Below are 27,107 nucleotides of genomic sequence, written 5' to 3'. Positions count from 1 at the left end.
CATCCTCTGAAGACCACCAAACTAGATACCATGTCCTTAGTAAAATTTTAATACAGCAAGTTCTTCCACGACAAAATTATACATACGACAAATTATACATTTGCAGATAATTAAATTGGTGTGGCCTAAGTCTCCACAATGTTCCTTTATACAACACTGAGACAAGAAAATGTAAATGCCCTCGGTAATTAAGTCCTTTAGTAAAGCAAGTTCTTCCACCACAAAATCGTACATATGTTATTATATATAAGAAATATAAAGCTTCAAAGCAACCATTTGACAAAAGTGTCATTCCCTAACAGTGAACATTCATGAACAAAAAATCATCCAAAACTTCATCTGATTTCCTTTACAGATCTTGAAATCACAAAATAATGAAGTTCAACCATTGTTGTTGTCTTGTAACTAAATAACTGATAATTCGTGCTACTTACAAATGTTTTTTAAACATATTTACACATAAATTGTAACACATAACAGTGACTTGTTTTTTTTATTGAATAAAGCAATACAAATACAAGGACGAAGTGGGGCTGAACTCAAGTTATACAACTTATTTTACAGCCCCACTTAACATTTAACATAAATACAATATTCATACAGATAGTCATAAACATAAAGTAGTACGCTGAAAACTAAACCCCTATACATACAGCAATATATCAACAAGAGAAGTATTATATTATTTATATGTTACAAACAAAACGGAGTATACTATATAACAAAGAAACGTTTAGTGACATGTTACTATAAGAGAAATTATTCCAGATTGAATACTTGAAATGTCCTGACAACAAAGTACCTGACACTGAACCTATCAAAGCCACATTAACTACATTGTAGATTATATTTTGGGAAATACGTCGATGAAGGTTAGACATCCAGGTTATACGATACGCCAAAAAGCAGTTACTCAAGCAACTGGATATGATTTTGGAAACGGTTAAACGTTTCAGCTAGTATCGACTACATTTTGTCAGTGGCTGAGAGACCAGAGGACATGTTGACACTTGGCCTCCCCACTTCACACTCCTTGTAGTAATAATACTTATAGTGAAAAACACGATTCAGATTCAGATCAATTTGGACTCTCTTGGCCGACTTCTTGCCACTTGTTTGGTGGCTTTCCTGGGTGTCCTATTTTGATGGAGACCCGGATGCCACCACCACTGGCGCCTTGCTGTCGGAGCAGATCGCTTGACTGCTGTCATCTGCACGGCTGTTTGGGGATGCAGGACGGACCGCGATGATGCGGCAGCCTCCTTTGGGGACATGAAGTTCCACTGCTGTAGCATCGGGAACATCTTTGACAGTCGGAACAAACTCGGGCTCTGCGGGGAGGTCTGCGTCCTTCATCCTGTGAGAATAGAGGTGTTTGAGTGAGTTTCTAAAATCTTGTATGTTGAATATATATTTTTAACAAATCAAGGCTATTTTAGATACTGTGCTCAATACCATTTTTTTTTGTAAAATGTGTACTTACTCGAGGTTGAAGAGCAACTGCCTCTGCAGCCACAGTTTCTCCACTTTAATCTCCACCTCGACCAGGCTGTCATGAAGAGTGTCCAATGAGTTGTTTTCTGTACCAATGTAAAGGGTTCAATCAGTGTTCTTTAATCACACATGAAATAAATTATTTAATAACAAATCTTAATACATGTTCATATTAAAAAAGAAAACATGCAGAGAAGGTCAGATACTTTTTCCAGGGCCTTCCTGTAACTGAGATTATGATAATTACTAATCATGATAACATACTTTGAGCAGCAGACAATATATGATAAAATTGAACAAAGGAGACAATAAAATTTGATAGCACATGCGGCAAAATATTATATATCAGCTTGTTTAAACACTAGATATGAATGAAGTTTTGAGTAAATAAAGGAATTCAGGGAGGGTGGTTCTGTAGCATTATAACTGGAGTGATGAAGCAAAGATCCTGGGTTCAAGTCCATAATTTGCCAACTAGTTCAGTGACCAAGCAAGTCACTTTCCAACAAAATTGAGACCCAAAAAATGATAGACTTTCTCGGTTGGTTAAACCGAGGGCTACGCTACCTGTGACTGGCACCTTCCAAAAGCCGAAGAAGGCCGTGAAGCGTTCCCACAACCCCTGGATGAAGTACTGGTCCTCCTCAGACATGATGTGGTTCCGCACATCGGTAAGGGCGCTGTCGATGATCGCCATGGCGATGTTCATCAGCACCAGGAAGATTATGCAAATGAAAGTGATGAAGAAGATGGGGCCGAGGATGGGGGATGCCTCCCGCAGTTCGTAGTAGTAGAAGTTTCCAAGAGACATCTGGAACAGGGTGGAGAAGGACTTGCTGATGGTGCTGAAAAAAGAAAACAAATCAAATCATTTTTACAGTCATGATAACCTAACTTGTATCATCATATTTCTAGAAGTCACAAGGTTTGTATCCCTACTGCAGTACTAAAACTAAGTTGAAAAAAGAGATATCATCCAAGTTTTCTAACTAAAAGTTTGAATTTGATGCAAAGAGGATCTATGTTTCCTTACCTGTACTCCTCAACAATAAGGCCGAACTTGAGATAACCGAAGACGCCGAATGCTGACATGGCGAGGAAGAGGTAGACGGCGAAGGAAGCGAACTCCACCGACATCCCTCGGATCATGGACATCAGCTTGGCGAGGAATGGGTTGAACCTCAGCAGCCGGAGGAACTTCATCATGTTGACAAACGTCAGGAAGGCCAGGAACCAGCCGTAAACCAGGCTCACGTTCACCGCATATCGGAAATGGTGGACTTCATCTTTAAAAGAAGAGCGTTGCATAATGTTAAATGATTACCTTCCATAATCTGTCCAAGAATGTTGCATGTTTTATAACAGTAAGCAAGTGAAATTTTTATGTGATATGTATGGTTTGTGCTACAGTTTTGCATAAATGTGAAACACACCTTTCCCAGCATTGATCGCTGCCAGAGCCATGGAGCTGTAGGTTCTCTTGAAGCCATACAAGGCGATGGCAGTGAATGCCAAGAAGAAATTAAAGATTTCCACAACCTTCCATGGCTCCCTCAGGTAGGCCAAGCCGGCGGCGCGTGCAGTTTTCGTCTCTTTCCACAGTGTGTAGAGGAGAACGATGACGTAAGTGATTTCCAGCAGGACGTAGATGTACCCGATCGTTCCTGGCCGTTGATGAAGTCGGAAGGCCTGCACGCGATGATGGGTAAAAACTCCGGCCGTCTCGGAGAATTCAAACACCATCGTCACCGATGTGAACAGATCCAGGTTCCCGTTGTAGAGCAACGCTTCCAAGAAGATGGCCCTCGTCCGCTTGTCGATCCAACGGTTGGCCTTCAGCTCTGCCAGGATGCTGCGCATCTCGTCTGCAGATTTTCCCAGGTTCAGCCCGAAGCCGTCTCCCCAGTACTGCGTCGTCAAACCGTAGATGGGGAGACTGGTGTATCCACTGTGGAGGTAGGTCCATCCAGGGGCTTCTGACTCCATCGCTGACGTATTCATGACCCTTTCCCAGCCCTTTCGAAACGCTCCGGTCTCCTTGGTGTGTTCATCGTACCCTGATGAACATTCGTCAAACGACTTCTGCATTGCTGCTGGCACTGTGCACAGCCCTGGGATGACAGGAGATGGAAAGGAAAAAAAGTCACAAATCAGAGGTTAACAGTTTTGTTATTTTGGCATCCTCTTAATTTTAGGTAGGTGTCTTGAAATATTTTTTGATGAATAAGGAGATCATAATGATCCTTTGAATTTGTCAAATTTAACTTTTCACCACTCATGTTTCCTCTAGTAATGTTTGCCATGTGAGCCCACAGCAAATGTTCTATGTGCAAAGTGGTTCCACCCACCTGGCTTTACTCGGACTTGGATCATGCTAGACGGGGCGACCAGGACTGACTGCATGTCTGCCGTGAAGCCCTTATCCTGCCAGCGAAGCTTGTTGTCATTGTAGGAAGTCTCCGGGTAGAAGTTCTCCAGAGCGGTCCCGTTCAGCCAGGACCAGAAGGTATCAGCATCATCTACCTGTGGAGAAAAGAGAACTGGTGATTTTACTGAACAAAGAAATAATTTGAAAAGAATAATCTTGGGGAATAAGTAATTTAGCTGTTACCTGTGTCAACATGGCTAAAGGGTTTCCACTGGCTTGAAAGGATAATCTGGCCAATGCAATGATTTAGTGATCAGACACCAATGTACAATGTAAGGCCCTGTAATGATCTTACCTCGTCCAAGGACTGCACAAAGGTGTTGGTTGCGCTCTGTGTCTGATAGAAGGCCTGGGTGGTGCTGTGGTGTTCGTTGGTGATGCTGAGGACAAGCAGCACGTAAAAGCAAGACACCATGATGTCCCGAAGGATTTCGCCATTCCTCCTGTCCCTGCGCTGCTTCTTCCTTGCTTGTTTGATGTTGATAAGGGACGTCATCGAAAGTCGCTCCATCTTTCTCCTCGTGCGAAATGCATTCCCTGTAGTAAGCAAGAAAAATATAAATGAAGTCATTATGGTCTGTATTTGTTAGAAAAGTGGAAACAACACCACAAATGGAAGTCTTAGTTATTTTGTGACCTGGTGGAATTAACTTAGTATTTGATGTTACCAACTTACAGTTAAAGCCTGACACAGCATTGGCTTCCATCAAAACGGGGCTCCATTTCTCTTCAAAAATCTTCTTGACGGCTTGTGTCTTGCGAAGAGATGAAGTGAAGATGGCAAGAAGAAATATCTGTAAGATAAAAGACTTGGTTGTTAGGGTGGCTACTACAACAAACATGTAATCACGAAATTGATATCCAAGCTTGAATGGTGCTGACAGTTGGCATTTTCAGGTGTTTAACAATAAAAGTAATTATTTAAATATCCAACCTGAAACAAACATAATAATTGAAAGTGTTAAAACGATAACCACCTATTAGTAGACAATGTTCTTACCTTCCCTGGTTGCATAAGGAAGACGTCTGCCAGAAAGGAGATGATGAATGCAGACAGCCACTTGTTGGTCTTGTCCTTGCCCCACTGCATGCTGAACAGCGTGGTGAAGACAGCTGACCCCAGGAAAGACAGCATCACCAGCATCCATGCCACGTACCTGCACCCGTGTGGCAGGCGCTTGGCTGGACCCCTCTGGGTGGGTGCCTCAGGTGGGCCGCCCGTCTCCACGTCTCGGACCCGGCGGTCGCCCTTGCTGCTCGGCCGGCTGTACTGGAACAGCAGCACTATGGCTGTTGCCACGGGAAGGCAGGTGATGCTGGCCATGAACCCCGTGTAGACTCCGTTCAAGGTGAAGGAGAACGGCCCCAGGCTGAAGACCCGCACGATTTCGGTTTCTACTTCATCCCTCAGCCACATGGCGCTGGACACCATGGACATAGCGAAGAAACTCAGGCAGCAGCCAAGCCTCTCGATGCGGGTGAACGTGCTACCTGTAGAGGAAACATAATGGGGGACATTTTTTATCAAGAGAAGTTGGTCTTAATAATAAACAATGAAAGCAACACTCCAGATGAAACGCAGCCAGCAAGAAGCAATAACAAAATATGCAAAAAAAAAATAGAATGACTAGTGTGAGGGGAATTTTAGACATACACATCTAGAGACTACCTCAGATCAGCCAAGATAAACATTTTGCAGTAAAGTTGAAAAAGCAAAATGATACCTTCAGGCTTGAAGGCGACGGACAGAAGTAGGTGTTCCTCTGTCAGGTTATGGCGCAAACTTGCCGGGAACAGGAACCCGAAGGATCGCAGGTCCTCCTCAGAGGCGACGGGAAAGGTCTTCACGACCTGCCCGTCCCCGCGGTCGGCTGCCAGCCACTCGTCGCAGAAGAAATAGAACCTGCAGTTCCAAGAGAAAGAAATGTAACTCTTCCAAAAGACCTGGAAGTGGGTCAGGTGAAAACTTTATTGAACAACCCTCCCATGATTATGATTGGATGAAAGTAGACAGCGCTTGGCTGGACTCACAGTTTGCCTGTGGTGAGATCCTGCACGGCTGCTCGGTCCACGTGCCACGATGCGCGGCTCCCCTCCCCACTGTTGTCGTGCATGAGCTGCAGCAGCTCCACCTTACCCAGCTGTTCTGCTGTGCTGAAGGTCAGGGTCACCTGGCTGGTTCGGGTGAAAACCTAAACAGCAACAGAAATTCAACCTGTTAGGACATACTGTGAGTTAAAACATCTGCAGAGAAAAGTTGGGTGATGAAATTGCAATAGGAGTGGTCAGTGCCAAATTTGATGGTCTAACCTTCTCTGTGAGGTCGACCAGTCTCACATCAGAGTTTGCTGCATCTCCGAACAGCTTGAAGGCAACTGTAGACTCTGTCCCAGCATGCTTAGCTGCACCTGTCCAGATGAGGAGGCGGTACCGGAAGTTGTCCTGAAGGTTGTCCAACCTTACAGCTCCACTTAACTGTAGCAATGTACGAAGAGATAGAACATAAATGTTCACATACATGTACATACTGACCTTGACCTCTCACAGTAGATTGACTGAAGAATAAAAAAGCAGCCTTTACGTTAGGTTATACAGATACATTGCAAGTATGGTAGCTATTTAAACTTTTTAGACTTTATTTATATGTACATGCAGGGCAGGGTTTAGAGCCTTTGAGATATAGGCTAGTTGGAAAAACTAATGATAGATATTAAACATGTGCTGATTCAGATAAATCTACCAGAAAATCCATTAGAAATAACAAGTCCACAGAGCAAAGACTCGACATTACACATGGCCACTTCTGTTGGCCTGATATGGGTGACTGGTGATGCCCACTTACCTTCCCTTTTCCTCTACGCTCAGCAATCTTGATCGCGACTGATGCGAACGAGAAGAGACAGAGCCCCGCAATGATGGTCGCCACGACGGCACCGTTGTCTGCAAGATCACTGAAGTTCAACGCCTCGAACACGATGGTGTTTGGCGGTGTGGCGAAGTCACTCCCGAAGGCTGTCAGATGGTTGCAGTGACAGATAGTGCTGGTAATGGTGGACTGATTGCTTATCTGTAGAAAGCAGTAAAGAGACATGTGATCACATTAAGTCCAAACATGGGTCCTTTGACATAATTTGGAAAACCTATCTTCAAAATCATGCTAGAAAATAGGTTTTCCAAATGATTCTAACAATCGTGAATACTAAGAATGAAGGCGTCCCCAAAGCAAGGAGAGCCTGTACCCACCGAGCAGCCGTCCGTTCTCCAGGCTTCCTGCGTCTCGCTCCAGAAGACACAGCCCAAACGGGCCCATTCCATCTGGTAGGCGTAGAAGTCAGCGGCGTGTGGCTTCTTCACGTCGGTTCTTTTCTCACTGCCACACTCAGTCACTGGTCCTGAAAAAAGGGACATTGAAAACAGACCTGAGAAGTGAAAAAATACTCAAATATTGTAACATGTTGTTACAATGTACCTTGTAAAGTTACACAATACAAAATACGTGTTTTGTATTAAAAGAACAGATATAACCAAAAGAACAGATATCACCAAACCAAGTTAAGTGATCATTATGGACAAGGCAATCCCACTTTATCTGGCACACACATTCACCTTCTAGTTCTGTCAAGCATGTTTGTGTTTGAAAACTACTCACCAAGTATTTCGACCTTGATGTAGTAATCCACAGGACCATCCTCTCCCGAGATGAACATTCTTGTCTCTGTCTTCTCTGTGTCTTCCTCGCCACTCAGAGTTTTCATCAAGGCACACTCCTCGGGTAGGATGTACGTCTCTGTGGACATGTTGTAGTTTTGGTCACCAGGGCGGCCGCCGTACCTGCCCGACACACGGTAAACCACGCTGGTGTTCAGCGGGGTGATTGTGACCAGGAAGCCTTCTGCGGCGTTGGTGAGGTTCAGCAAATGGTAGCTGGAACTTCCGTTTCCTTGGGCAGGGATGGTGACGGTTGTTGTCGCTGGTTTGTTTCCGGATTTGGCCGGAATGGTGATGTTGAAATCTTCAGTCAAGTTGTTGAAGGCCACGGGGAAGTTGTTCTGTTGGAGTGACAGTTCCATGACAGACGAACGTGGTTGGTACTCCCCGCGCCCCCAGGTAAAAGGGTTCTGTTGAAACTGTGTCAACTGGAACACAACAAAATTAAATTATCAATAACTCCTGTTGTTTTGTAACATTCTGTCATAAACAAAATAAATAAATTTCTGTACTGCATGTTCGATTCAAGCACCAAAAAGAAAATGTTGTTAAGCAGTGGGGTAACCTGTAAAGAGAAAATTCCTCTGCAATGATTCAATTTTCATAACTATGAGGATGTGAAAAGCTACGCAAAAGACCTGGCTATTTTCAGGAATTCTGGAATGTTTCCTCAAAGGATATTATGATGTTAAGGATCATTGATGACCCGAGGACTTGACATGTACCTTCATAGCGACGTTGTGTGGTGTATAGTCTGCGAAAAGCGCTGCTTTAGACGGAAGTTGGAAGCTCCCATCCTCCGTCTGCACGACCTGGCCTCCAAACTGGTTGCCCCAGATCCTCTGGGCAAGCAGCGTGATGCCGCCCCTCTCGATGGTGACCGCCGGGGCTCCTGGCCTCGTGGCGCTGATGATGGCGTTGAACAGACCGTCCAGGACCTGGCGGCCTTCCTGGACAAATCTTCGTCTCTGTAAAGAACCAACAAGACATCACGATCAGTTACTCTCACTCAGATGATTCTGTTCTTTTTAAATATCATGAGATGTTACAAAACATGTATATTTAAAACACAATATTCATTATAGCTAATGACATTCTATTTAAGAAAATAGTTGCTTGGTTAGATCAACCATGAAAAATCAAGACTCTCCCTGCTGTATAACCATGTAAGCAATACAGATTTGATGCCAAATGGCTGGCTTAGCAGGCTAACAGTTAATGGCTCTGTCCCTAGTGCTGAAACTGTGATCGTTATTAACCTCCATGCAGCTTAACCCCATAACCAATACAAGTTTGGTACCAAAGGGCTAATCCAGAGTTGGTGTATATTATATACATGTACGTTGTGGTCAGTATACATAGGTTTGAAAGTCTTTTGGGGGTTTTAAGAACCAAATGCATCTATGGTGAACAATTATATATTTGAGACAGATTTTTTTCAGTCTATAGATTTGAAATGAAGCAAAGAAGGAAAGCTTGTAATGTGTTTTTGAAAAAATCTAGGGTGGAAGATAAACTCTAACAAAGGATACTCGAATGTATAGTAGAGTAAAATAAAGCATTAAAGAAATCATTTTCATAAAGGACTTTTTGTTACCTTAGCTTGGTTCTCCTGCTTCTTTTCTTCTGCCTTTTGAATGCGCTCCTTTGGAGAGAGACTCTGGTCCTCCTCAAGATCAGAAGTAAGCTTCACATCAGCCTCTTTTTCATCTCTCTCTGGGTCCTCAAGCAGAGAACCAATGGACTCCACCAGAGCTGCAGTAGAACAGAAACAAGTGTTATCAAAGTAATGAACACAGAACCAACTGACTCCACCAGAGCTGCAGTACAACAGAAGAAACAGTTTCATTTGATATTTCTTTCTTTCTGTTATATGTTAGTCTTTGTTTGATGTTTTCTGACAGGAACCATTGAGAAATACCTTCAAAAGTTTTGTGACATGTTTCTCCTGGATTTAAAGAAACAGTCAAACAAAAAAAACTTGAGGATACATTACATGAGGAACCATATGACTGGTGAACATGACATTGTACTCACATCCTCCCACAGACTGGACAGTAGACGGGTCAGACATGTCCAGCTGGTCCAGGTTGTTGGTGATGGACTTCAGAACACCCATGGCCATATCCTATAGGACAGCATCAATTTGTTGTTTTAAAACTAGACCTCTAAGTCTTAAAGCAACACTTTTGTTGCTAAACCAGCATCTAAATATGCAAACATGTTGGGCAGTATTCCACTTAAAATGCATTTGTAGTGAAAACATTATGTGAGAAAAGACTTTGAAATGGATTACGTAAAAATGAAATGTTTTTGTTCAGCACATTTAAGTTTCAGATATAAACATTGCAAAAGGATGCCCACACAATAAAGTAAAGGCTCAGGCCATACATGAAAAAAGGCACAATCATATAGAATTAGAGAAAGATCATAGTTTTCTGCACAGCTGCAAGTGTAGCTCCATGAGTAGTCAAGATTGTAGATGTAGGTGAGGAGTCAAACGGTTCAGCTTTGTAAAACTCCCATCAGAGACTTGTACCTTATCCTCCTGTGGAATGCCAGGGCAGGACTTAATGACAAGTGATGATAACTCAGACATCCTTTGCAGACCTTGCGGTGTCTGGGCCCGACCCATTTCAGAGGTCAATGTTTCAATTGCCTTCCTGCACATCTACAACAACGGATTATAAAAACAAGATTGAACACCTTTGTTCCTTAACCTGGTCCAGACAGCGTTCCCAAATGTTTTCCAATGTTTAACATCCATAGACTATCAAAGATGGCTTACCTGCGCCTTTTCCTCAGCAGGTGAAGTCTGCTGCCCCAACACAACATCATCTCCAGAGACATCTGCAGCCTTCTCATTACAGAACGACAAAGTTACAGAAAAGGTTGGTAGTTAGCGACTATGTTCATGTAAATGTAACATTCTACAGTAACTCTGATAATACAAACACACCACCATATGTTCATGGCAATTTCTTATGATACTAATTTAGCAAAGAAGTATACTTTTCTACCAGTTTCTTTCCTTCTTATAGAACCTTATAGTTTGCTACTATGTGTTTTTATAGACTCTATAGACTAATAATAGAATATGGAACAGAAATGTTAATTGGCATAAAATATATGGTCAGTGTGCACAAATACATCTAACCACCGTGAGCCCCCTTGGGTGGTTTAACCATCATACTCCACATTACTGGGGAGAACCCTGTGACATAATGTTGTTGTGAGAATAGCTGACAGAAAGTTTTTAGTGTGACTAAACCTGAGCCAGAATCTGGAGCACATCCTGTGGGCTTGAGCTGACGGATTCTGCATAGATGCTCTCCAGACTGTTACCAAGTCAACCATGGGTCAACAATACAAATCCACTAAAATCCCCTCAGCTGTAGAACTGCACAGTTTACCTGATCAGCTGGCGTTGCCCTGTTGCCGCCCGGCGGCCTGCTGATGGTCTCTGTGGTTCCTGCACAACAGAAAATAGAATCCTTCAATTACTAATTATAACCACATCTTACCTTCGCAATGACATCAAAGCACAGCATTCTTTTACTTGATCTTAGACATTGAAGGACATGATGGGTTTGCAATTTAGATCAGATTCTACTGTCAAAGGAACAGCATAGTTTCAAAAGCCTCCTCCAATCTTTGATCACTGAAAAGAAGACAGTTATGGGACTATGTACACATTTACACCTGTCCAGTCTAAAACATACGTTATATCACACTAGATAAGTTGTTGGTATGTTGACTATGTCATATGTTGCACAACCTTGTAAAAAGTGACCAGGTTGCGCCATGAATTTGCTCAAAGGCAAACAGACCTACCATCGGTATCCGATCCGAGTTGTGCAGTTGGAGTTGATGGTCTGGTGGACATGGATGTGGGCATCACGCTTGTCTGCTTAGTTGTTTCAGCAGCTGATGGTGTGGTGGCTGTAGATAAAAACATTAGCATCAAAACACCAATATCTAAAGATGATTTTCTTAAGTTTTGAGGTATATAACAATACTAACACTACAGCTGATATCATTGGAACACCAGATTTCATCAAGCAAACCATAATTATCATGATTTTGTACTGACTGAATTGTTGGGATGTTGAATAGCAACATCATAGACTCTAAAAGTGTCCACTACATTTAATTAATGATGGTCTCTCCAGTGTTTCAATGCTGGGAACCTACCGTCATCAGATGATTCCTCGTCCCACCCAGCTTCAGGTGCATGTTGTACGGTCGAAGTTGCAGGTTTGGTGGAAATGCGGGTGGTCATTCGACCTGTCTGCTGGGTTGTAGCAGCAGGAATTGTGGTTGGTATGGCGGCTGGCAGAGAAAAGACTCAGGTTAAGAGATTCACTGAATTCTTCTTAATCTTTTGTTAGAAGAACAGTACTGATAAAAACAAAACAAGAGACTGTATCTGTACATGCACTCTGATACAAATCTAATTTTAAGGTTTTAGCATGTATCTGGACTAAATCCAATATTTTCTTTTTGGAGGACAAAATAATATGGAATAAGCAAGTGAAATAAACATAGTACATTAGATCAAGTGCTTCTCCCATAGCTTTTAAATACAACCAGGATGAACCCTTTGATTAGTTAGTACATAGTTATGGGTATGGCTGTGGTTCACAGTTCCGCATGTGCAAAAACGCGCTTAAAAAAACTAGATTCTCTTAAAAATGTTTTTATTCATCATGAATCCAGCAATGCACAACCTGGCAATGTTCTGGTACCAATAAAGAGTCAGCATAAGTTCCATCTTTGGATATATCAACAGTCAACAGCAGCTAGACTCTCCCTACCCGTGGTTGCCAGTATCACTGTCGCCTCGCTCTGTGACCTCCAAGCACCTGAAGAGAACAGGGCCGTCACCCTGATGATGTAAGCAGTCTCCGGGAACAGGCCGACCACCGGAAACCACGCCTCGTCAGTGCTCTGATTGACAGCTGTCGTCATGTTCAGGTTGGAGACCACCACACGGTACCCCTGAAGGTCAGGGTCAGGGGATGGAGACCAGGTGACCTTAAACCCTTCGTCCATGATGTCAGTTACGGCCAGGTCCATTGGTGGATCCACAGCTGCAAGAATAAGGATCAAAACAGGAGTTAAGAAATGCACGCTTTTAACATAGATGTAAATAGAGCACCAAACATGTGATTATAACCTCATTATAACTTCATTGATCAGATATGTTTAAATTACAGGCATTTCTAAAACAATGCTGAAACATGATAATGTAAACCCAGGTCACAAAATTATGCAGCTTCATTTTTTAAAAATAATTCAGAGTTTAGGGATAACAATTAAAGCATAATTTCTGAAAGAGAACACTCAGTCAACTACATACGATACCTTTATCACAAAGCTGTGTTTTCCATCCATCCCGGCAGCCAGCCGAGCAGACACCCGATACTGGGTCACAGTTCACGTCCCCGCCCAGGCAGTGGCCGCACACTGTGAAACAAAGAACTCAGTATTAACACAACAAGAGGTAACGTCATGTTCCTTTGACTAGACTTTCATTTTACATGTTACATCAAAATTCTAATTACACCTGCATTTCAAAACTTAAAAAGGTAAAGCTGGTATTCAAATTGGGCAGTTAGAAATGTATAATATTATGTAAAAGTTACTTGAAAGAATAGCTGCTAATGATAAATAATTGTCATACATGTAATATTAATCCAGAACTGATGTGAAGAAGACCTGTACATGACATTGCGTTTAGGTTAAAGTCAAAGGAGAAGGGCTTTGTGTATTTACACTGTGTGGCAAACTACAATCCTGAAACGACACTTTTTTTACCTTGACAGCCGTGGGCGTCTTCCATCAGCACGAAGCCCTGTCGGCAGAAGCAGCTGTAGCTCCCGGGGACGTTGGTGCAGATCTGGTCACACCGGCCGTTCTCGGTCGCACATTTGTTGAGCTCTGCAAAGACATTATAATACAGAGGCAACTTCAGGATCTGAAGCAACTATTGTTACATCTAAATACAATGGCTACAATTTTAAAAGTTAAAATTTCTTATCTAAAAGCTGAATGGTTAATAATTTGTAAGGCAAATGTTTGATCACATTCCTTCAGCTGTGTTACTATCATATTAGCCAAGCAATAACAATTTTAATTTTAACCTCCATTTTGTGTTATTTTAACCAGTATTTTTAATAATTCTGTTGCTTATGAATCAAATGTAAAATCAATCACAATACAATTAACTAATACCTTCACAACCATGGCCGTCAGCCGTCAACACGAAGCCCTGTTGACAGGAACAGGTGTAACTTCCTTGGGTGTTGGTGCAGGTTTGGGCACATCCACCGTTGTCTGTTGCACATTCGTCAATATCTGCAAAGAGTTTAGAAATAACAGACGTGACAATCGTTATTGTCCGAAAGTCATGCAAAGAAATTTTGACGTTTGTTGGATGTGAAATAAGAAATCCATTAGTAAGATTAGACATGGAAATCTAAATCTACAGTAATTATATAGCTCTTCCTGGATCCATACAAGTGAGGGGTCAACACCTTTAAAATGATCATGAGCGGTTCACCAGATCGCTTAAACTAAATTGGAGCATGCAAAAAAAAGTACAATCCAGTCTTACCTTCACATCCATGTCCGTCTGTCTTCAACACGAAGCCCTGTGGGCAGGAACAGGTGTAACTTCCTGGGACGTTGGTGCAGGTTTGGGCACATCCACCGTTGTCTGTTGCACACTCATCCTCTGCAGGGATTAAAAATGTTATTGGCTGAAAATCCTCAAATTAACACATTCAAGTCCATAATGGTTGACTTCAGTGGTTAGAGGTAATAATAACCTTAGTTTATATACTTTGGTTATGGCAGTTCTATGTTTCTAATTTCAGCTTCTAATTTTTGGTTTGTTTATCATACATGGACATTTAATGTCTTTCTTAAAGGGTGGCTGATATTTCTTTTACATGATATCATAATCCATAATCCATAATACAATAGTTACAGCTACTGATTCTAGCAGCACAGACGAGCTTTCATTCAAACACAGCATGCTGTGGCAAAGGTTCCATAACATGAACAGAAACGTGAACAAATATCGGTTGCACCTTTGCTAAATTGGTATGATCACTTGAGAAATTGCCCATAAGCATGCTAGTATTATGAGGGATGTTATTTGCATTACGTATTCATAAATCTGCATTTTGGTTTCAGGGCATCAGGAATTCAAAGTTGTTTGCTAAGCAGCCCTACTATCTGGGATACTACATACATACATACATACAGATGTGGAAGGAAAATGACAAGGCAACAGTTCCCTACCATCACAGCCATGGCCATCCTCCATTAGAACGAACCCCGGCCGACAGGAACAGTTGTAACCTCCCCCCGAGAGTTTGTTCCGAATCTGGGCACAGCCGCTGTTATCTGGTCAAGGTAAGGAACACAGACAACAGGAATGTTATATTTTATACTAACTCCAGGCCTACGTGTTTGACCAGCTAAACACATCTGGCTCCCACCATAAACGTTAACAGAGATACTGGTATTGAATTTGGTTATTTAGAAAAAGCAATGTCTGACAAGGCTCTGTGGAGAGATTTTTTTTTTGGTTCTGGCATGATACCCATGGTATTGAAAAAATGCAGCTTTTACAAAATCATGCAGTTAAATAATATATATAATAACATAAAATGGCAATTTATTTACAAACTTCAACAACCTAACACATTAAAAACATTAGATTTTGATCAATCCAGAAACAAGTGCAGCTTTTGTGTGATTTTTGAATGGTTGTTAATTTCTGTGATATTTTACATTTAGACAATAGTACCAGTGCTTAATTTTAAGATAACTGAAGTCCCACCGAATGCAAGGCGAACGTTAATTATTACTATTAATAAAACATAATACCTGCTGAGCCCGCGCACACGGTGTACACAATCCTGTCTCCGCTCCCATCTGAGCCAAAGGCTGCTTCTGTGTTGTATAGACTCTGATCACTCTCGCGTATCCCACGTTGGCAGCGGATGGTGTCACAGTTGGCAAAGCCGAAACTCCTGGCCCATGTATCCCCGGCTGAGAAAGCCAAGTTCGCCACCTCAGCTACACCCTCGGACGGGTCACAGCCGAGCACGTTGTTGATGTAGGGGTCAGAGTTGTACTCAGTCACGCACCTGGAAACAACAACATTTGTAAGACATCTCAACCATTGCTAACTCTTCACCCCTCCTTCGATAACAAAAGTAAGAAAATACTGGCTGCACAGATTAACTTTGTCTAGCCTGCCTAAGGACTGTGAACTTTATAATACATGTACGACATACTGGATTCATACCAAATTTTTTGTGTGGAACAATGGTCATTCTAAATGGTACATGTTGTATCATGAGCTCAAATTTCATAGTCATGAAAATTCCAAGATTTAGTAAAATAACTTTTATATAATCTAAAAAACAATTAATAAGCACTAGTGCTGTATAACAATATACACTATATTATGAAGACCAAAAATGTATAACATGGTCATAGAAATGTAACATCATCCCACCTGAGTTATGTATTATGGAATAAAATTAAAATCTAGATGATTTTATCAGTACTTATACACACTTATGACTTTAGTTTCTGCACTTCAGATCACAAGACAGGATTAACCAGTGTGCACTATGACATGATTAACCAGCGTGCACTATGACAGCTTTAACCAGTGTGCACTATAACAGGATTACCCAGCATGCACTATGACTGCCCTGAATGTCACACGTCCTACCGGATAGCGCCGGGGTGGCGATTGCTCCCGCCCTCGGTTGCCCTGTCCTCTCCACATCCCGTCGGCCTCAGTCCGTAGCCAGCACACAGGTTCTGGTAATCATTGCACCACCCAGAACTGACAGACAGACCGTCAGCTGGCAACTTTGCCTCGATGGCGAAGAAGTCGACTCCCTCATACGCCTGGTTTGCCGTACGGAGGACCTCAAAGGCATGGTTTACTGGTGAGAAAATGGAACTTGAGTTCATATAAACAGCGACATTGACCATGATCACATCAGACACTGCTTCAGGATCAATCTGATTACTAGTAGATGTATGATAGAATCACTGGAGATGACTATAATCATCATTACTACTTACTTCTACTATTTATCATCATTATATATAAAAACAATCAGATCAGCCAATAACAAGGAAACTCTGAAAAGAGTTTAGAAATTACAGACAAGACAAGCCTTATTGGATGAAGAAATACAGTCAAGAAATTTTGATGTTTGTTGCATGTTTTTATAAGAAATCCATTACATGAGAGGTTCACCAGATTGCTTTTAAGCATGTAAAAAAAGTAGAATTCAGTCTTACCTTCACAGCCATGCTCATCTACCTTCAACACGAAGCTCTGTTGACAGGAACAGGTGTAACTTCCTGGGACGTTGGTGCAGGTTTGGGCACATCCACCGTTGTCTGTTGCACACTCGTCAATATCTGCAAAGAGTTTAGAAATAACAGACGTGACAATCGTTATTGGCTGAAAGTCCTGTGAAGAAATCTTGATATTTGTTGGATGTTTTATTAGAAGTCCATTAGGTTAGACTTGAAAATCTAAACCTACAGTAACTATATACAGTAACTCTTCCTGGATCCATACAAGTGAGGGGTCAACACCTTTAAAATGATCTTGATAAGTTCGCCAGATTGCTTAAACTAAATTTGAGCATGTGAAAAAAGTACAATCCAGTTTTACCTTCGCATCCATGTCCGTCTGTCTTCAAAACGAAGCCCCGGTGACAGGAACAGGTGTAGCTTCCTGGTACTTTGGTGCAGGTTTGGGCACATCCACCGTTGTCTGTTGCACACTCATCTTCTGCAGAGATTAAAAAATGAGAAATGTTATTGGCTGAAAATCCTCAAATTTACACAGTCAGTCCATAATGGTTGACTTCAGTGGTTAGAGTTCATAATAACCTTAGTTTATATACTTTGGTTATGGCAGTTCTAATTTCAGCTTCCAATTTTTGGTTTGTTTATTATACATATTTCAGCTTCCAATTTTTGGTTTGTTTATTATACATGGACATTTAATGTCTTTCTTAAAGGGTGGCTGATATTTCTTATACATGATATCATAATCCTTAATAGTTACAATTACTGATTCTAACACAGACATTCAAACACAGCATGCTGTGGCAAAGGTTCCATGACATGGACAGAAACTTGAACAAATATCGGTTGCACCTTTGCTAAATTGGTATCACTTGGGAAATTGCCCATAAGCATGCTAGTATTATGAGGGATGTTATTTGCATTACGTATTCATAAATCTGCATTTTGGTTTTAGGGTATCAGGAATTCAATTTTTGCTAAGCAGCCCTACTACCCGGGATACCACATACATACATACATACATACATACAGATGTGGACGGAAAATGACAAGGCAGCAGTTCCCTACCTTCACAGCCATGGCCATCCTCCATTAGAACAAATTCCGCCCGACAGGAACAGTTGTAACCTCCCCCCGGGAGTTTGTTCCGAATCTGGGCACAGCCGCTGTTATCTGGTCAAGGTAAGGAACACAGACAACAGGAATATTATATTTTATACTAAGTCCAGACCTACGTGTTTGACCAGCTAAACACATCTGGCTCCCACCATAAACTATTAATTATAAATTAATTTATTACTATTAATAAAAAATAGTATTTACCTACTGAGCCCGCGCACACGGTGTACACAATCCTGTCTCCGCTCCCGTCCGAGCCAAAGGCTGCTTTCGTATTGTACAGACTGAAACGACTCTCAAGTATCCCACGTTGGCATTTGCTGGTGGCACATTTGCCAAAGCCGAAACTCCTGTCCGCTTTAGCCCCGGCGGACAAAGCCAAGTTCGCCACGGTAGCTACACTTTTGGCCGGGAGACAGCCGAGCACGTTGTTGATGTACGGGTCGGAGTTATACTCAGTCACACACCTGGAAACACGACAACATTTGTGACAGGATTATTAACCAGTGTACACTATGACAGGATTACCCAGTATACACTATGGCAGGATTACCCAGTGTGCACTATGACAGGATTAACCAGTGTGCACTATGACAGGATTAACCATTGTGCACTATGACAGGATTACCCAGTGTGCACTATGACAGGATTACCCAGTGTGCACTATGACAGGATTACCCAGTGTGCACTATGACAGGATTACCCAGTGTGCACTATGACAGGATTACCCAGTGTGCACTATGACAGGATTACCCAGTGTGCACTATGACAGGATTACCCAGCGTGCACTATGACAGGATTAACCAGCGTGCCCTATGACAGGATTAACCAGCGTGCACTATGACAGGATTAACCAGCATGCACTATGACAGGATTAACCAACGTGCACTATGACAGGATTAAGCAGCATGCACTATGACAGGATTACCCAGTGTGCACTATGACAGGATTGCCCAGCGTGCCCTATGACAGGATTAACCAGCGTGCACTATGACAGGATTAACCAGCATGCACTATGACAGGATTAACCAGCGTGCACTATGACAGGATTAACCAGCATGCACTATGACAGGATTACCCAGTGTGCACTATGACAGGATTGCCCAGCGTGCCCTATGACAGGATTACCCAGCATGCACTATGACTGCCCTGAATGTCACACGTCCTACCGGATACGGTCGGGGTGGCTGTTGTTCCCACCCTCGACTGCATAGTCCTCTCCACATCCCGTCGGCCTCAGTCCGTAGCCAGCACACAGGTTCTGGTAATCCCTGCACCAGTCTGAAGAGGCAGACAGGCCGTCAGCTGGTAACTTTGCCTCGATGGCAAAGAAGTCGACTCCATTATACGCCTGGTTTGCCGTACGGAGGACCTCGAAGGCATGGTTTCCTGGTGAGAAAATGACACTAGATGATCGAAGTAACAGTGCATTATAAACCATGTAACACCTTTAGTGCACTATGCACCAAGTAACATCTAGCGTCAGTGCACTGTAAACCAGTCAGAATTGCCCACATGAAGATGACAGACGGTCATCGAAACGTCGGCTCGTAAAAAATAAATGGTTGTGATCAAAGAACTTTGCTATTCAATTATCCAGACTGATTACAAGATACACCATTTCATGGAGTTTAAAAACCGCCGCCATTACTCAGGGATCGAATTACCACAAATTGTCCCGGCATCCCTTGCGCGCGTTCTATCTGCGATAAAGGCTATGTATTCACCAATTTCACACTTCCCATGATGCCTAGTAAAGATCACGGATATGGATGGGATATGACGTAAGAAGGGGATATACGTAATGCGACCGAGGGAGTAGGAGAGTCTTCGGTAGAAGGTAGTACAAAAGAAGGTACATCATTTTCTCTAATTTAAAAAAAAAGAAATTATGGCATACTAGTTAAATAATTCAAAACAATAGTTGACCAGTTTGTTGATAGAACTTGTTGGAAATATTACATCGAGGAAGGGGGAGGGGGGATGGTCTTACGTCATATCCGTGATCTTTACAAGGCATTATGGGAAGTGTGAAATTGGTGAATATATACGAGAAATTTTTCTTAGTAGAAACGAGGTTAAAGCGACCGGCTACGATTAACAGCAGGTGGGCTCCTTGAAACTACTTTGGTTTAATTGTGGAGACTGTTTTGATCTAGTGTAAGACTCGCCGCCCTGAATTCTATGAGACGTTGTTACAGCAGGTGTTATGAACCAGTCACTGGTGCCCCCATGCGGTGCCATGGTATACTGCACAAGCCACGTTGTTTTGATCTAGTGTAAGACTCGCCGCCCTGAATTCTATGAAACGTTGTTACAACAGGTGTTATGAACCAGTCACTGGTGCCCCCATGCGGTGCCATGATGTACTGCACAAGCCACGGTGCACAAGCATATCTTACACTATGTATCCGTCACTAGAGCGAAAGCGAGCAACAACTTTCTTAGCTGTAAAACCACCACCATTGTCATGCCACCTGTGGTTTTTGTTGTCAAGCCGCCGCTAGGAATTACATAGAGGCCCACAAAAGCCACAGGTGACAGGACAATGTTGATGGTATTACAGCTAAGAAACTTGTTGCTCGCTTTCGCAGTCTTGAGGATTAATACTTGAGGTTTAATATCGCAAAATTTCATTTCTTAGCTGTAAAACCATCAACATTCATCGCGTTCAGACGCAAATCGCGATGCGGGAAAACCGATTCGAAACCACCTCTAGAAGTGGTTTGGGATCAAGGCGCTTTCAATGTGATTCACATGGAGCGTTCACATGGAGCCACTTGAAACCGGCTTCGGGTTAAACCACATGTAAACCGCCTTGGGTGATTCCACATAGGCACGGCCTAAGACTCGCCTCCATGAATTCCATGCAACATTGTTACAGCAGGAGTCATGAACCAGTCACTGGTGCCCCCATGCGGTGCCATGATGTACTGCACAAGCCACGGTGCACAAGCATATCTTACACTATGTATCCGTCACTAGAGCGAAAGCGAGCAACAACTTTCTTAGCTGTAAAACCACCACCATTGTGATGCCACCTGTGGTTTTTGTTGTCAAGCCGCCGCTAGGAATTAGACAGGACAATGTTGATGGTATTACAGCTAAGAAAGTTGTTGCTCGCTTTCGCTCTAGTGACGGATACATAGTGTAAGATATGCTTGTGCACCGTTAATACTTGAGGATTAATATCGCAACAGTTCATTTCTTAGCTGTAAAACCATCAACATTGTCCTGCCACCTGTGGGTTTTGTTGTTAGGCCGTCGCTAGCAATAACATAGAGGCCCACAAAACCACAGGTGGCAGAACAATGATGATGGTTTCACAGCTATCCTCATACAATGTTTGAGGATTAACTAGAAACGTGTGTCACTCACGCACCGCTCCGTAATTTAGCTCGCTGGCACGCTCTTAGAGTGGCGTTTTCGAGAAAATGAAATGTAGGATAAACATTTCTTTCTCGATTTTGAAAAAAAATCAGTTAACTACTAGTATGGTGGTCCTGTATGAAATAAGAAAGTTGTTGCTCGCTTTCGCAGTCTTGAGGATTACTGCTTGAGGATTATATCGCAAAATTTCATTTCTTAGCTGTAAAACCATCAACATTGTCCTGCCACCTGTGGGTTTTGTTGTCAGGCCGTCGCTAGGAATTACATAGGGACCCACAAAAGACACAGGTGGCAGGACAATGTTGATGGTTTCACAGCTATCCTCGTACAATGTTTGAGGATTAATTGGAGATATGCGTCACTCACGCACCGTTCCGTAATTTAGCTCGCTGACACGCTCTTAGAGTGGCGTTTTCGAGAAAATGAAATGTAGCATATCCATTTCGTGTTATCATCAAACAGCAATAAATGTAGCTCAAGCGAATTGTGATCGGACACGGTTTCACAGGAGTGTGTGGCACGTGGACCAGATGTGAGGAATGTGAGTTACCCGAATTGCGGTTTGGGTGACTTCACTTAAACACGGCCTTTCTTAGCTGTAAAACCATCAACATTGTGATGCCACCTGTGGGTTTTGTTGTCAGGCCGTCGTTAGCAATAACATAGAGGCCCACAAAAGTCACAGGTGGTAGGACAATGCTGATGGTATTAGAGCTAAGAAAGTTGTTATTTATTTTATTTTATTTTATTTTATTCACATGGATTTTTGAGCATTGGATAGGAAGCACTTGTTGTGCTTATGTGAATCCGCTGCTCATAAACATAATACAAATGTTAACATAAAGATGACATAAAGTATAACATAAACATAAATAGAATTGGCTGGCGCACCAATACCTATAGCATAACATTAATGAGAAAGTTGTTGCTCGCTTTCGCAGTCTTCAGGATTAATGCTTGAGGATTGATATCGCAAAATTTCATTTCTTAGCTGTAAAACCATCAACATTGTCATGCCACCTGTGGGTTTTGTTGTCAGGCCGTCGCTAGCAATAACATAGAGGCCCACAAAAGCCACAGGTGGCAGAACAATGGTGATGGTTTCACAGCTATCCTCGTACAATGTTTGAGGATTAATTGGAGATATGCGTCACTCACGCACCGTTCCGTAATTTAGCTCGCTGACACGCTCTTAGAGTGGCGTTTTCGAGAAAATGAAATGTAGCATAAACATTTCTTTCTCGATTTTGACAAAAAATCAGTTAAGTACTGGTATGGTGGTGCTGTATGAAACAAGAAAGTTGTTGCTCGCTTTCGCAGTCTGGTCTAATGGCGGGTCCATGTAAAATTGCTCAACTAGCATCATGTCAGGTTAACATATCACACCCATTTTCTTGTTACATTTTTTTTGTGCTGTCAAATTTCTCAATTTCTTCTTCTATGTCTCCAGAATTTTGTCCTCCACTCTCGTATCCGGGGATTTTTTTCTGAAAGATTTCTGAAAGATGTAATATTAATCGGGTAATGATGAAATTATTGGCCACAAATATCACACTCCGTCACAAAGAGTGCCCAGCCAAATTACATGTTCAGCTAAAATTAACAGAACACTGTTAAATAAGATACATAGTATTCAAAGCTTTGGGCGCTGAAGTTACTGCGATAAAATGATGGCTTGCGACAAAATGCGATGCGTGTTTATCTGTTCTAAAAATCGACGTGGCGTCGTGTGGCGTAATGGCAGGGCATTCGGCCCGGAATTCATGCCCCGACGTTGTGCCCTTCGGAAATGTATTTTACACATTTATAGTCAACTTTCCTCACTTTACTCAGGTAAAAATGAGCACCTATAGCTTCGGTTAGGGACGTCCCTCGGAGAGGACGTTAAATAGAGGCCCCGTGTTTGGGGAGAGCAACACCCCACGCACATTAAAGAACCCACCACACCAAAAAAAGAGTAGGGGCATGCCCCGGTGTGCGATGGTCCAACTACTAACTGTGCGATGCACTTCAAATTACCCGAACAGAGTAGCGATGCATGTTCATCTGTTTTATAAATCGTCTTACCTTGTCCATGTCCATGTCTGATGGTGAAGAGTATGAGCACAAGGCTGCAGAGTAGACGCAGACTTGCAGACATTTTCCTCGGCTTCCTTCGGAGTAGATTTTCTCACAAAGGACAATAAGCGTAGATATCACCGACTGCTTGTCTTATAACTGGATATCCTATTGGTACTAGTATTAATATGGACATGAGGCAGCGATGGCGAAACCATTACAACAATGGGTAGGAACATTTTTCATGAAACACCAGAACAGAGTTGCTGACATTGCTGAAACTTTATGCTGTTTACTACAAAATAGATATATTGAAACGAATCATTGTGTCACGCATGAACGCAATAGAGCTAATCTTCATGGTGTAAAATAATTTTCACCTCTTCCTCCCCCCCGTTACAATATTAAAGTGACCCAACTGTTGCTGGGTGAAGTGTTGAAACGCAAACGGAGAAAGGCGACGTGGTAATCTTGGTAACCTAGCAACGGAGTCGCCTAGCAACGGGGCTTGTTTACCTCTTCGCCTCCTGTTTTCCTTTCTCGCAACTTCCTTGGTGTCTACAATCGAGTCACAACTTCTATAGTGTCTACAGTACTTATGAAGGGAAAAATATTAACTTATTAATGTTTATCGGTGCTGTTGGCTGAAAATTCTCCCATATTTTTTCTCCGTAGAGCTAAAGCCCTAGTACTCTAAATCTAATACTACGGATTAGCACTCAGGGAGGAGGTTTGAATTATTTATGAGGGCGGCTACACTGAGAGCACAGTTAACAATAGACGGGATTACTTTAAGTGCTTCTTCTAATTTTCCATGTGATGCAGTATGGTAGAAATTGTATGATTATTTTTCCTTGTCAATATACGTTCTCTTATTTGACCAATAAAGAAAAGAAATAACTCGAAACGCCCTTCTAGCTGCGGTAAACTAGCAAACTTTGTTGATACATTTGTTGCAGGGTTTGTTTGTTTGTTTGTCTTCTTCAACATCAATTTCTGATTTACAAGGGGCAAAAATAAATAGAAAAATAAAAGAATGTATCCTAAAGTATCATTCTCCGTAGTTACCACTGGCTCTACCTTTTCACTTGCTTCTCCAAAGTGACGAGCGGCAGTTGGTCTTATTCTCGACAGGTGGCGCTTTGAAATGCTCATTCCTTTATGTCACACGTAACGTCATATTGAGACACGCCCATATACATCAGACTAATCAGGCGTTGTTTGTCACACTCCGTTGCGCAACAGCCACACAGAGCTCGGCGCTGAGAGAAACAACTGCAACAAGACGACTGAAGGACGCTCTTCAGGCCTTCTTAGTCCAGAAAGAGAGTGCCCACTGAAGATATCCTGACCAGCTTGGAAGGTAAGTTGTGATAAACGTTAAGGTGTTTTCTTAAGTCAAATCACCTCGTGGTCGTAATTGTAAGTCGTTAAAGGTTCGACATCCAGGTAAAACATTATGTACAAAATAGATTAAACAAATAAAGCAACTGGATTTTAAATTTTAAAAAAATTTGGAGGCTTCAGAAAGCATCCAGTGATGACTGAGAATGTGAATAGAAGTGTAACTTGTATAACTTGTGTATATACAACAGAATGCCTGTTCGGTTTTATTTTACTCGCCCGCTCAAACATCATTCTGTAAAAAGTCCGAGAAACAAGAAATCAAACTATCGTAGCCTAATCTTGAGATACTTTTGCTAAAACAAGAAAATGTCAGCAAAAAGGAAAACAAGTAAACAACCTCCGTGTTAATATTAAACAGCCAACTTCAAACAGCAGCTTCAGACAATCAACACAGCTCTTGTAAACACCTGTCCAGCTTTTCCTAACGCTGGCCTCTGCCTACATTACAATAAATGTTATAATTATTAAGCTGTAACAAAGCAGTAACAAGTTGCGTAAGACCAGGCTATCCACTTTCCATGGGACGGACGTCTACTCTTTTCTTATTAGTGTGCTGGGTTCTTTAACGTGCTCATATCCCCTCCGAATGAGAGAAGGTTTCGTCCTTCTAGATGTAAAATATTTCTTAAACAGAAAGGAGCTCTTTAAGATGTAATACTAATGATTCGGTTTTCGCTGTTCTGTCAATAAGTGAAGTTGCACAGAATATTGAAAGCTAATGAAAAAAAACTCTATCCTTAGTATCATTCTTCGTAGTTACCGCTAGCTTTTCGCTTTCTTCTCCAAAGTGACGAGCGGCAGTTGGTCCATTTCTCGACAGATGGCGCTTTGAAAAGTGTTCTTTCGAGCACGCGGGTCACACGCCTACGTGACGTCAGAATAAGTCAGACTAATCAGGCGTTGTTTGTCACACTCCGTTGCGCAACAGCCACGCAGAGCTCGGCTCTGAGAGGTACAACTGCAACAAAACGACTGAGGACCGCTCTTCAGGCCTTCTTGGTCCAGAAAGAGAGTGCCAACTGAAGATATCCTGACCAGCTTGGAAGGTAAGTTGTGATTAAGGTAAGTCAAATCTTGTGTTCATTACAAGTCACCGAATGTAAGGTATCCAGGTAGAACATTATGTACTACAAAATAAATCTGAATGTTAAATTCTATGACATTTTATGAAAATTCAGACATTTCAAATAGCATGGAGTGGCTGGGAATGAGAAGATTAACTAACCTGTGTATAAATAAGTATCTGAATTGATATGCAAATGCGGAAAATCAAGTAGATACAGTTACACATGTGCCCCTTGTCTGCATCTACATTTTGCCCTAATAAAGGACACTAAAAGCTGAAAAAAATTGGTAAGAAAATATGTAGTTGTGAAAAATGAAGTATTCTCAAATTAAGTCTCAAATCCATGAAATACTCTCAAATTAGCCAGATGAACACCTGTCAAGCCCCGGTGTTGCACAATAATATACCAAGCCACACTAGATAAATCATATACAGCAAATCTAGTTCGTCAGGAATACAGTCAGCATAAGGTGGGTGCTAAAATTCGTTGTTTGAAACACCAGCCAGCCTAGTGTGTTTACGTTATGGCTCCTGTGGCGGAATTTGGCTGTTCTATCACAGAATGCCTGCTTCTCTTTTAGTGACTTTTCTCGTGCACTATGATATTCTTCAACAGTATTGGAACCACTGAATTAAATTATTGTGGCCTTGTCTTGAGATCCTTATATCTTAAAGGCCCAAAAGGCGTCATGAAAATATCAGTGAAAAGAAAAACAAGTAAACAACCTCCGTGTTAATATTCAAACAGCAAACTTCAAACGGCATCTCCAGACAATCAACTCAACTCACACGCTTTTGCTGACGCAGACCTCTGGCTACAGACGTTATCTGTACATACCACGCTCCACGTATTTTTATGTTTACCGAAGGAAAACATATTGTTTCTACTCAGTTTCTTCCTCCTCTTCTGTTCCAAACACTAACCTCTTACCTGGCCCATGACATGATTCGTTGACGTCTGTCACCATGGTGACTGGTGTTGGGTTACATAATGTTGCAATTTCATGGTCTTCTCTACTCCTGTCACCATATACTCGTAGTACAAGTCATGTATGTCACGCTATTGGGTCT

General features: G+C 42.1%; 1 protein-coding gene across 1 annotated transcript; it reads right to left on the bottom strand.

The window, feature by feature from the left end:
- Window positions 1-288: 288 nt before the first annotated feature.
- LOC109468550 (polycystic kidney disease protein 1-like 2) lies at window positions 289-23,645 on the bottom strand. The gene is given in 35 exon segments (XM_019766792.1): window positions 289-295; window positions 1,103-1,357; window positions 1,484-1,580; window positions 2,062-2,339; window positions 2,528-2,780; window positions 2,928-3,605; window positions 3,843-4,017; window positions 4,218-4,459; window positions 4,599-4,716; window positions 4,923-5,413; window positions 5,647-5,825; window positions 5,954-6,114; window positions 6,233-6,397; window positions 6,765-6,989; window positions 7,166-7,314; window positions 7,572-8,058; window positions 8,356-8,598; window positions 9,228-9,385; window positions 9,668-9,758; window positions 10,164-10,301; window positions 10,419-10,487; window positions 10,908-10,968; window positions 11,009-11,102; window positions 11,465-11,572; window positions 11,825-11,962; window positions 12,448-12,723; window positions 12,998-13,099; window positions 15,533-15,795; window positions 16,392-16,611; window positions 16,976-17,098; window positions 17,358-17,477; window positions 18,065-18,169; window positions 18,425-18,582; window positions 19,285-19,504; window positions 23,573-23,645. Coding segments are annotated over 35 exon segments (6,720 nt in total).
- Between the last annotated feature and the right edge of the window lie 3,462 nt (window positions 23,646-27,107).

Source organism: Branchiostoma belcheri, unplaced genomic scaffold, assembly GCF_001625305.1.
Source record: "Branchiostoma belcheri isolate BF01 breed outbred unplaced genomic scaffold, Haploidv18h27 scaffold2, whole genome shotgun sequence".
Taxonomy (NCBI): domain Eukaryota; kingdom Metazoa; phylum Chordata; class Leptocardii; order Amphioxiformes; family Branchiostomatidae; genus Branchiostoma; species Branchiostoma belcheri.
This window is presented reverse-complemented; position numbering and strand designations above follow the sequence as displayed.